The sequence below is a fragment of the Metopolophium dirhodum genome, chromosome 2 (assembly GCF_019925205.1).
Source record: "Metopolophium dirhodum isolate CAU chromosome 2, ASM1992520v1, whole genome shotgun sequence".
Taxonomy (NCBI): Eukaryota; Metazoa; Arthropoda; class Insecta; order Hemiptera; family Aphididae; genus Metopolophium; species Metopolophium dirhodum.
In genome coordinates, this window is record NC_083561.1 from 37088199 (window position 1) to 37101128 (window position 12930).

Sequence of the window (12930 nt, forward strand, 5' to 3'; positions counted from 1 at the left end):
TAAGCTGACAAGGTCCGTAAACAGCTCAAAAAGAGTCAAAATGTTATGGTGTATAGAAAATAAAAATATAAACATTTAGCAAAATTTACATGTATCTACAGTTAGGTAAGAAAGGTAGACAAACTTGTGAGTAATCTTGTATAACATTTTCAAATCTTAGATTTAAAAAGAAAAGTTTTCATGAATTCTCAAATCAAAAAAAATTTGCTAATTTTTGCGATTTTTCTGTATTTTGTAAGATATGAACTTTTAATTCTTATAAAAAAACTGTGACTAAGGATTTTTAATTTTTTTCAAATGTCATTGTAACACTACCTATTGTAGGAGTCTTGTATTACATTTTCAAGCTTTTTTACACAACAAATAAGTTTTTTATTTTTGGGTAACCCGCGGCAACATAGGCCATTGGGTGTGGGGGAGGGCACTGTAGGTTTTTATATTGGGTAGGTTGGTACACGTGTGTGTTGTGTTTTGGCAGAATTTCTAATGGGGCACCCATAGGTTTCTGCCGTGCCCCGGGTGGGGGGATGGCGGCCAAATAAGTTTTATTGACATTCATAGAAACAGAATACTAATAAAATTGGAAACTGAAAATGTTCCTCAACAGTTCAACAAATCAAAATATTTTGAAAATTTTATCGAGCATAGAAAATGCGAATATAAACAACCAGTGAAAATTGTATGTATTTGTTTTAGAGTTACACCAAAAACCAAAATCGATTTAGTCAAAAACCGATTATGCGTAAAAATTCCCGTTTTTCTTTAATTTTTATGTTGTTTTTCCCGGCTCTTTTGAAAACTACTGGGAAATGTTTACTTTTGACCCCCCAAAGTACAAACTAGATTCACTTTCCTATCAGTGAAAGTTACTGTTGAAGAAAATCTAAGCACTTTTACCGTCCTAAAAGGTGACGACAGACAAAAAAAAAATAAAAAACACATCATTGTAAAATCAATAAATTCATCGCTCAGAATCTAAAATAAAACACATCATTGTAAAATCATACATTCATCGCTCCGCTCAGAATCTAAAACAGTATGTATAGTAAAACAATATAATTTATTTAAAGTTTAAAAACTATAATATTTTACTCACACTAAGAATATAATACAAACATCCATAAGTGTGCCGTGTGTGGACATATATCACTGGTCCAAATTGTTTTTAATTCACTGTCAATAAAGTACAATAAAGCTTGATGTACCTATGTTAGGTAATTGCTTGTCGAATAGTACTTTGATTTAATTTCCCTAGCTGGAGAGTTTGAGGAGATAACAATGGTCTTGTATAATCATTTTCTTCAGAACCTTTAAAATACATGCAATAAATTATTTGTGTATGGTATTCTGAATAAAATAATATTTTATTTTATTTATTTGATTTGAAATTATTCAATCATTCAAATAATTGGGGTACTTTAAAATATTTGTACATGATCGTTATGATAAAATATTTCATTTTTAACGCTGCACTTGCATAGTAGGTAGGTACCTCTAGTTATAGTCGTTTTACATAGTTAACAAACAAAAAGTACCTACCATCTTCCGTAATGTAAAAAATAATTTAAGTAATTCAGTTTGATTTTATATCATTATATTTAACTATGTCCAATGTTAAATTATAGAATTATATTAGGTACCTAAGTGATTAGAAAGAAAAACAACAGGTAAATAAGTGATTATTAACCTTTATAGTTTGTTCCTCAGGGGAAGGGTATGATAATAACATACGCTCTACAGATAGTATACCTGGATCCCCACTCCCCAAGCATCACTGGCGGAAACCAGCAGCCAGGGGATTCTGTTGGCCCGAATACAATTAGTATTAAAGGCCTATTATTAAACCATAATTTAAGACCTCACTTGTTCTTATTCGGAGTATTTTTATATACAAAGATCAAAGTTCGATAGTTATAATTTATAAGCATTGTTATGATGAGCAGAATGGCGAGTGGTACAACAGGGCCACAGGGATATCCCCGCAAAATGTTTTTGACTACTCCGTTTATCTAAACTTTAAATACTTATAAGTTATAACTAAAGAACTAATTCTCCGAAATTTGACTTTTATACATTGAAATACTCTTAATAATATACTGCATCAGAATATGAAACAAAAAATATTTGGTATGATTCAAATGAGTAAAAAATTAAAAAAAATTATAATTTTTTTTTCAGAAACGTAGTTTTAAAATGACGATCAGATTATACAAAAACAAATTTATAAATAAATGATTGTAGGCAGTAGGCACTTAAATGCATCACCTGGTATAATACCGTCGGTCACTGGTGTCGACCGGTCGTATTTTTGGTGTGGCAATCGGGAATCCGAGGCGATAATTGACTATGGTACTAAAGTAGGTATTAAACAATCACCGTGTTAAGCTGGGTTCTCCTTCTCAAAAATCACAATCCCACGACTCGTGTACTTACTACTTAAGTACCTACTCGACGAATATTTGCTACATACTTGCTACCTAAGTGGGTTCCCGGTAGAAACAAACTAATAGAGTAATTTTACGAATGATGGATGAACTTTTTTTGCATAATATTTATATTGATTTTAAAATAAAGTTTTGAACAAAATAAAATATATAATGTTCAATGTAGCTGTATGTGCAAGTATATTATTTATAGTGATTATAAATAAATATGATTATAAATCACGGGTATATACTATATAGTATATAGGTATTTATAGTTATAAGTGCAGCTAAAGTACAGAGCAAAACTGTATCTAGATACCGCTCAACACTTTACATTCATGTAGGAATGGAAACTGAAAAAAAACTTTAAGCATTTTAAATATAAAAAATACTAACAGAATTAACTATTTATGTATTTCAATAATCAAAAGCAAAAATAATTCTAAACAATAAAATTAGTAACATAAAGCTACAAGAAAAACAAACTATAGATCATACTTGCATTAAAAAATATCATTGCATAATAAATTACAAAAATATTATTACAACCAATTTATATTCAAATTTAATAAAAATAAATATTTAATGATTAATAATATTTAAATTATTAAATCAATCAAATAATTTGGTGCTAGATTTATTATTTCTTTTTTCTTTTTTGACAAAATAAATATGGGTTTGTGTTAAATGACAATGATCAGTTATTAAAGAAATAACAGTTAACTGAGTATAATAATGTATAACTTATATTTTACAAACATGGATATCCATATCACAGTAAAAGTTTTTGTACGATCTTCTCATCAAACATATTATATCCAGTAACCGTTCAAATTTTACAAAAATAATAATAATTAATAATTAATAAATAAAAATAATAATAATAATAATAATAATAATTTTACCATGTGTTATATATTTGAATACATACATACATACATACACAACAAAGTCAACACATTTGTATAATTCGAAACATGCACCATGATAACTGATAATATAACAAAGTCAACTATAAAAAAAAACATATATATTATATACGTAAAATATATAATAACTTGTTACAGTAACATAATAAATAAACTAAGATTTCGAAGAAGTGTATCATATATTTTATATAGGTGGGTTTTTATATAGTTGATGATTTTTTCTTCTTCGAATTCATACAGAATAATTAAATATATTTAATTTTTAATCATATTTTATAGAATTTAACAAAAATATTTAAAAATTAAACTTATGATCCCTGTAATTCAAACACTAAACTAAACACACTGAAAATAAATAATTACATAGGTAACAAGTACTGTCTTTCAATAAAAAAAAAAATTTATAAATAATTTAATTATGTGTAAGAGTACATTTTATTCAATAAAAATGTTTGTATTATTTTTTAGAATGAATAGATTTATGATAAATATTGATGTTTCGTATATAAAAACGGACGGACACTTTTGAAAACATACACGTAGATGACTATTGATCATAATTTATGTATAAATTAATAATAAAAAAAAAAGTTTATAAAAATCATAATTTATAATTTTTGTTTTTAAAAATATTATAATGCCATTAAGAAGGTTTTAAGGCTTTAAATTACCATTACCTATCTACAGAATTCACATCATGTGAATTTGCAACTAAAGACGTATCTGAAGTGGTTGGTATAATTGGTACAATAGGCAAATCCTTTACACTCGATTTTGGAGAACTACCCGCCAATGGTACATCATTGGGTAATTGATCAGATAAAGATGTATTTGATGCAAGTAAATCATCATTTATTTTATCAGTCATCTCTTGATCTTCCAAATGTGAGTCTAAATCAATAACATACAACCATAAAGGTTAAGTTACATACATCAAATTAATTTATACATATTTTACAGTTAACACTAATTCTTACGTATCAAATTGTCTATTGACATTGATGCATTTTCAGGTAACACAAATGATGGAGCAATATCTTGAAACAATTCATGATCAATTACTGGATCACCATTAGTCTCTTGATCTTCCAAATGTGAGGCTAAATCAATAACATACAACCATATAGGTTAAGTTACATATATCAAATTAATTTATACATATTTTACAGTTAACACTAATTCTTACGTATCAAATTGTCTATTGACATTGTTGCATTTTCAGGCAACACAAGTGGTGGAGTAATATCTTTAAACAATTCATGATCAATTACTGGATCACCATTAGCCACCAATGGCTCACCAAAACTTGAATCAAAATTAGCCCAACCAGTTTCTAATTTAGGTGTAGGTTCTGTAACATTTTCTCCCCAAGGGCTTGAAGAAAAAGCACCTGAAACTTAACATCCAAAGTTAGGGTTTAAATCATAAATCTACATACTACACTCTGTTCAAGTTAAGAAACACAGTTGGCGGCAGTCAGGCAACACCCTATTGTCACCCCCACGAAGTTAACTATCTATATACCTGCCGTGTAGAATTACGAGGCTCCTGCGCACAAGTTGGCCGCCAACTGTGTTTCTTATCTTGAATAGAGTACTATAGATCTTTAGTAAGTCTAAAGTTTCAAGAACTGAGAAAAAAAGTGTAAATATAATCTAATTAGTAATGACTAATACTAATTACTGACATAATACTATTCCACATAAGGATTTCACACTAAATAGTCATGAATTTTAAAATTACAAAACTGTATCTAACATTTAAACTCTTTTTAAGAAACATTTTCCATGTTATAAGTTTTAATTATTTTAAAAGATACTTACTATTAATAGAATTATTATCAATTTTCATCTCACTTGATGGTTTTGCTTTTAATTGAGACCTAAAAGTTTCCCAATCAGAGGTTTCTTGGGACCAATACCTTTAAAAAAAATGTGTTTGTTTATAAGTGCATTTTAAGCAAAACTTAGTATAGTAAACTTACAAATTACAATCTTTAGACACTAAATTTTCTGATTTGTCATAAGAGCTGTTAAAAATGTTAACACCATAATCCCTTTTAGATGAATCTGAACCAGAATCCTTCCAAAGTTGATTATTAAATATGCCTAGAGCACCAGGTTGATCGTCATTTGTATCTTTGCATTCGGGTTCATCATCAATGATCATTTCTGATGACCTTACTGAACACATACGATTAAACATTTCAGCTTGCATTTCCATTGAATCTCTAAAAATAAAATAATAAAAATTTAACAATTACAATAAATTTAAAATAAAATCCAACTTACTTATCATCATCATCATCATCATCGTCGTCGTCTTCATCAAAGTTTATATCAACTCTAGATACCCCAAGCTGATTGTCATTAATATTAAATTCTGTTTCAGGTCGCCCATAAATAGCTTCATCTTCTTCCATTTCTTTTCTATCATCTAATGCTTTTTCTTCTCGAGGATGAATCCCTCCCTTAAAATACACATTTACAAAATAGTATATTACATAAATAAACAAAGTCATAATTTACCAAACAAGTAGAAATTCTTTCTTCATTATCTTCTAATGTGGTAGATGTAAAAGAATCCCACCGACTAACAATATCACTATCTAATGTATTTACAATTATTCCACGGAAATGATCAGAGTAAAAAGCTTCAGTGTTATGTAAGTTTTTAGCAATTGTTGCTAAGTGACCAATGTATCCTTTTCTTTTCTTTCCTGGCTGAATACTAAACAACAACAATTTTACATTTAACCTTTTTTTTAATGTGAGGAATGTGTTTATTTTACAACCATGAGAAAGCATTTTAGGGGTTGCAGTTATACATAGATAAAAAAAATAGATATGTATGCAGTCTTAAAATGTATATTTTTTAAAACCTGTTTTTATATACATCTAATTCAAATAAAATATAATTATTATAATCCATAAAGTAAAAAAAAAGTGGAATTCCTGGCATAATCATTTTTAGCAAAATTGATTTTGAGTTATTCTTTTTTTTTTTGTAACTCAACAAATCATAGACATTTATTCACCCATAAATATAGTAATTGGTATTTAGAAAAAATTTTGATGGCTCAATAGATAATTAACATAGTTAAATCTTAATATGTCAATCTAATGCTATACTTCCAGATCAGGGTTATTGACTAAAGATTAAGTTTGTGTAAAATCCGTTAATCTCCAATTTAAGGACAAAAACTTATTGATAATAATATAAGAAGTTTATTTTCAATGTTTCAATTTTAAAGCAAAGCATAATAAATAATATAGTCAATAAAAAATATTATTTAATAAATTGTGATTATAATAATGTATGTTAATTATTTAGGTAATTAGGTAATATTAAAAAAATAAAATATGTATGCATTTCTAAATAAATAATGCTCTACTTTTCAATTTTATAATAATCTATTGTCGTAAAAAATGTATGTTCTAAAAAACTTCTAAACAACGAAAGTTGTACATAAAAGAGTTTGTAATTTTTTAAATAGTATACCTTAATATTTAATTGACACATACCTTTTCTCCTTATCAAGAATAGATTCAATTAATTGACAATCTTTGATAACCTATAAAAAAAAGTAGCATCAGTATATAATAAATAATAATTATAATTTATATATGACTCATCTTACATGAGCTATAAATGTACTGTTTTCGGCAATTGAATGGTTACAACACATAACTTCATGAAAGCATTGAACTACTTGAGTATGTAGAAAATTATTTAAATCGTAATAAAAGAAACAATCCTGAAATTCAATAATTTGTTTATTAATAAGCTAATAATAAATTTGAAACTTTTAACTTTCATGCAGATTAATCTAAAACATTTCCAAAATATTTAGACTCAACAAAATTAACATAATAATAGTTTAAATTCAGAGAGATCGGTCTTATGGATTTATTGATTTTGGAATGATGTGTGTTTTTATTTTTTGTGTCTATTATCACTTTTACTTCAGCATTTTTTCTAATAAGAAAGTGAAACTATATGGTACTTTAGAGGGTTCAAAAGAAGAATATTTTCAGTAGCTTACAAGACCGCTCGGGAAAAAAAAAATGTATTGAGGGAAAATGGAAATTTTTAACGAATTAAATTTAGTAAAATAAAAAGTTAACTGGTAAAAGTAAAATCTTAAAACAAATATTAGTTATTAAAATTATATAGATAATATTGAGTTTGTTTTTTTATTATACAGAACATAATATTATTAACAGTATAAGTATATAATTAAAATAATATAAATTAATAATACCACAACAACCAAGTTGTCAAATTGAAATAAAGATCAATCAAAAATATAAATATTAAATATTATATTAGTCTAATATAATATATTTAAAATTAATACTTACTAGAAGAACTTTTATTGTATTAAGTTGAGCAAATCGTTCATTTATTTGTTGATTATGCATGCTTAGTAATGAACTTATCAACCTCACAATTTGCAAACGTACATTACCAAAAGGTTTTTCAATTACATTTCCCATACATTCTAAACTTTCGATCTAAATTAAAATAATAAACTTTAAGTATAAATAAATGATATACAACTTTTAAAACAATGGTCCAAAAGTCAAGTTTAAGAAGGTTTAGTTTAGAAATCTAATATGAATAAAACTTAATAAAAGTTATTAGATTCTTAATATGTATATGAGTTTCTTTTAAGTTATAAATTTAAAGTAATTATTTTCTAGCATTGAGAATTATTATAGTTTTACTAAAAAAATGTATACTCTAAGAATAAGTTTCATCATGTTTATTTATCCTAAACAGAGCAAGTATGGAGACTTGTGGACCATAGTTCGTTAAATTTTTATGAAAATAAAAAATTTTAAATTTTAAACCTTAGGAGGAATCAACAAAACATTGTGAATATGTTCTAAAAATGGTAAAATTGTAATATACAAAATCTCGGCCAACGATTGCTTTTTGTTATATACTTCATTAGAATCTTCACCTCTGATGAGAAAATAAATATTAGTATGTTTATAATCAATTTTTATTAAAATCATGTGTCTAACTTGAATTTAGTTGCCATTAACAAAGTTTGCAGTATCGATATGCCGCCCAATAATGTGCTCTCAGTCTTCTCATTTTGGCCAAACATTTTCACTAACACTGTATTTATAGTCTCTGGTCTAATTAATTAAACATTCATTTTATTTAAAGTCCTCAAAAACTAACAACAAAAATCCTTACGATTCAATTGAAATAACAAGTGGATTTTGTTCAAGAGGATGTAATTCAGACGCAACTTCAATAGCACAAATTATTTCTGCTGCATTCAATTGTCTAACAGGAAGATTTTTTGAATCCAATGTATCTACTAACTTGAAAATTAGTTGTTCTTTTTCAAATAACTGAAAAAAAATGTATTTTATTTGTATGACATTAAATAAAATGTATAAAAACTATAAAAATAGTTGTACATACTGTGAATATGTTACTTCTTAAAGGAGGTCCTTCTAAAAGTGTTGATATTTTTATAATGAGATCCATTATGGCAGATGTATCGAGATGTTTTAGTAACAAATCTATAAAATTTCCTTTATCTGCAACTTTCTCAAGTGCCTTGAGACAGTTAAACTGATATGTATACCAATCCTATAATTTTTAAATTAAATAAACAAACAATTATCAAACAATAATTTTTCAAAACTAAAATAATTATGATCTTAAATTATAGCTTAAAATAAATAACACAAAATGAAAAAATTTACAATTTTGAAGAGCTGACTTCTTAGAATTTAAGTATGATTATTTTTAAGTGATGTTATGAAATATCATTCTTCTAATACTGTCTAATTGTATATATTGTTATGATTGTTTATAAGCATAGACATATTTTTAATAAATAAATTTGGAAAATAATTAGGATTAAATAGCAATATACATACTTGACTTCCTGTTTTTAATATAAGGCTACATAAAGTTCGGCTAAAATATGATGCCATTAATGAATTAAGTGGAGGTTCATTATCTTCTAGAAAACTAAAAAAACATTTCCAAATGTCTTCTTCATGAGAAAGAACATTATACATAGGTTGAATATCGCTAGTTAATATTTCACAAGCTAAGTTTGGTAAAACAAAGCGATTTTCTGGGTTTTCATTTTCTTGAGGTTCTTGTGTAACTAAACGCACCAATTCCAATGCAATATCAGGCTTTGTTAAGCTACAACAAAATAAAAATAAAATTCAATAGGTAGGTAATATTTTATGTAATGATATATTGACAAATATCATAAAGAAACTGAAAAACATAAAATTAGGCTATAGTGAAGGTTTTTGGGGTTTTGGAAAGACAAAATAATTTCTAGATATTATTTTTACTAATCTTTAGACAGCATATAAAATAAGAAATAACAAAATAATTGTTTTTTAGCTGTCTTTAGATAATTATTATGAAAGTAGGTACCTATTGGATATTAAGAAAAGAAAAAGACAGAGACTCTAAAATATCTCTATAGAAAAAACTTTCTAAAAAGAACAAATATTAATAGAAAAAAAGTTATGATGATTTAGTTAAATGCTGTATACAATATTTAAAAGATAAAAAGAAGTTGTCATAATTTTCAAACTATAAGAAATATTGGCAGTGTTTCATACTGATTACAACACAAAATCTATATTTTTTAATTATATAATAGTTTTTTCTACAAACTCTCAATATTTAAGTACTTTTTAAACTAAGTACATGTTTTAATATTACACAGTAACAAAATATTGAATAGTCAATATTCTAATCAAATGCCTAACATGAAACTAGTATAATCATCAGTATTTTTTATTTATTATAGAAATAATTTGGAATAGTTTAATTACATTTATAAAAACCTAATACAAACCAATTTAGGGTTGATTTTCTCATTGTATCACTATGTAAGTAACTTGAAATATCATGAAATATCATGAAACATTAATTTTTAACCTGTTCTTAAAATAACAATGAAGTTGTTTAAAATATAAATTTTAATAAACAAACTCTGTGTTAACTAACCCTAAATTAACATAGTGCATTAACAGTACATAGTAGTAAATATCATACTAATTTAGTGTTTCTACCTCCTAAAGAAGAATTTTGTTGTTTAATAGCAATCAAATCTAAAATGCAACATTTTTAGTATGAAAAAATTCTTATCAATTTCAAGAAAGCGATATATTAAAGATACTTACAAGTCTATGAGTTTTTTGTTCTGACCCTTAAGCTCTTCCAAGAGATTTTGTTCTCTCATGAGATCGTTGAGGCACAAATTCTAGAATATAAAATTAAATAAATAACTAATTTATAAAAAACAATAATCACACAATAAAGCATAAATCATAAAAATAATTTACCTCTCTATCAAAAATTGAGTCCCAATTGGATGCTGGATTATTTTTCCAATACATGGTGATTATTAAAATTCAAATAAAATATTTACTAAAAAGTAATTAATAAAATCACAAAACTTATTGATAGTTAACACAAAAAATGTATTACATATTAAATAAAAACAGATAACAATTTACTTGAAACGAAATTGTTAAATGAACCACTTCCAAAAAATTTGTTATTACATCTGGAAAATCCCTGCACGTCCAATATAAAACGAAGTTAAACTGTTTATAGACACTACTATACATAAAATTGTATAACTTAAACTCACATATGTTACAGATTTTTTATGAAACTAATTTATGAACTTTAATACATTGTATTTTGCAAAAAAAAAATTGTGAGAAAATTTAGAAACAAAATATACGTCGTATCAACTATCATGAAATGGCGGTCGTAAATTGTATTACAGTGTGGTCACATATAAAGTAGTTAAATGTCCATGTCAATATTTATGAACATCACTGAATTATTGTACTTAATTCCGTGCTATTTGATTTAGACATAGGTACGGTACTACCGTAAGTTTGTGCATTTGCATATTAAAATCAAATTCGTAGGCATTTAATGATATAGGTGGAATAAAAATCCATTTCGATATTGGTACCATGATTATTGATTAAATAGGTACCAAATTATATATTATAAATGCATTTTTTTGTCTCATAGAAATACTTAAAAAAAAACACAATTTTATCAAAAAAGTTGATCATTTATAATTTTTCAGTAGGTATTATCTAAGGGAATGGTCGCAAGTCACAACGTAAAACTATTAAAAATAAAACTTTAAATTGTCTAATAGCCAAGATTAAATGGTAATCGGAAAAAAAGACCAAGGAAAAAAAGAACAAGAAAAAAAGAACAATTCACAATTTTTGAAATTTTTAAAAATGTTAAGAAAGTACCAGTGGCGTAACTATGGCTGAAATGTTGCGGCGGCTGTAGCCCCCACACCCCCATATATGTTCACTTAAAAATATAAAAAAACCATACAAACAAAATCAATTATGTGATCCAATCATAAAAAGTTATTTTACTTTATATTATACCACTAGTTATATTTTATGATAAAGTATGAAAAGGTCACTGTGATCTCTACATAGGGAATTTCCAGTAATAAAAATTTTGATTTTACGTTCGCGCAACTCTACTTGACTGCCAAGCACAGCGCCTGTAACAAATTTTAATTTTTTTTTTATCAACCTAAGCATTAGCCTGTCATCTACCTGAAAATAATTGCATTTTACTAACATTCTGAGGCCAAAGTGGTTTTACACAACAAATCGAGGGATATTTTCGATTTTTTAGCGAGCGAGTGAGTAACGCGGTCATCACTTTTTTTGCAACAGTTCAGCCGATGAAAAATAGCATCATATTGGGTACCTGAGTATTTATGGGTTATAACTAAAGACCGGATTTATATGTTTTTACGTATCGTTACTGGGTCTATGCAGTCTTATGAGAGTAAAAAATGTGGATGATTTGTTCAATTCTGAATGCATAGAAAAAAGTTTTTTTTTGCATATTTGAGAATATTTTATGGGTTAGAAAATATTTAACTCATTTAGCATATTTTGGAATATTTCGTAAATTGTAAGAAAAAATTTGTATTTATTTTTAATTTTAATATTATGGTACTCAGAAAAAATTTTTTTGAACATTTACAGTTTTTTATTTTATCATTTCCAACTCTTACTAAAGTGCAATAATATTCCATTAGAATACGAAACTTTAAATACCTAATAATTAACTCACTATTAATATAAAATTGAAAAAAAAAATTTTAAATGCATATTAAAATCAATATAATGATGTTTATTGATTATTTTTGCATATTTTAGCATATTTTTTAAATTTTTAAGAGAATATAATATGAATATTTTAAGGTTTTTTCGAGAATATTAGCATCATATTTAAGGTATTTTAAGAGAATATAAATCCGGTCTTTAGTTATAACTTATAATAATATAAACTGAAAACTTCGATTAGCTAAAACTTCAAAACTAAATTCGTGCGTAAAATTCTGATTTAACCAGCATTTTTTTAACCCAAAAAATGACTAAGTCCCACTACATGTTAAAATACGTAAAAAAAAAAATTTAATTTGTTTTAGGCGATGCGCGTGGTCAACTAAGAAAAATAGACCCTGCAAACACTAAGCGAAAACAAATCGCTGTGAAAATCAA

General features: G+C 26.1%; 1 protein-coding gene across 5 annotated transcripts; it reads right to left on the reverse strand.

Moving 5' to 3' along the window:
- Window positions 1-2885: 2885 nt before the first annotated feature.
- LOC132939402 (serine/threonine-protein phosphatase 6 regulatory subunit 3) lies at window positions 2886-11113 on the reverse strand. 5 transcript variants are annotated; one of them, XM_061006548.1, is made up of 18 exons: window positions 10705-11113; window positions 10543-10622; window positions 9265-9541; window positions 8801-8971; window positions 8567-8727; window positions 8389-8505; window positions 8212-8326; window positions 7720-7872; window positions 6996-7112; window positions 6880-6929; window positions 5884-6085; window positions 5647-5825; window positions 5340-5585; window positions 5179-5276; window positions 4542-4751; window positions 4333-4455; window positions 4033-4246; window positions 2886-3438 (listed from the first exon to the last, which is right to left on the reverse strand). In XM_061006548.1, exons 1-18 carry the CDS (start codon window positions 10756-10758, stop codon window positions 3435-3437), a joined length of 2571 nt encoding a protein of 856 aa, XP_060862531.1. In that variant the 5' UTR covers window positions 10759-11113; the 3' UTR covers window positions 2886-3434. The 5 variants fall into 5 exon arrangements, with proteins under 5 accessions (XP_060862531.1, XP_060862534.1, XP_060862532.1 ...); XM_061006549.1 differs by lacking the exon at window positions 2886-3438 and having other exon boundaries at window positions 3473-4246; window positions 10705-10789; window positions 10879-11113; XM_061006550.1 differs by lacking the exon at window positions 2886-3438 and having other exon boundaries at window positions 3473-4246; window positions 10705-10789; window positions 10850-11113.
- Window positions 11114-12930: the final 1817 nt, after the last annotated feature.

What these genes read in the sequence shown, in the direction of transcription:
- LOC132939402 (XM_061006548.1), bottom strand. Translation starts at nt 10,758, where the DNA reads ATGTATTGGAAAAATAATCCAGCATCCAATTGGGACTCAATTTTTGAT. An exon ending in AAAGAATTTCTACTTGTTTG is followed by an intron (nt 5,826 to 5,883) that starts GTAAATTATGAC and finishes GTGTATTTTAAG; the next exon opens with GGAGGGATTCATCCTCGAGA. An exon ending in GTCAATAGACAATTTGATAC is followed by an intron (nt 4,456 to 4,541) that starts GTAAGAATTAGT and finishes TTATTGATTTAG; the next exon opens with CCTCACATTTGGAAGATCAA.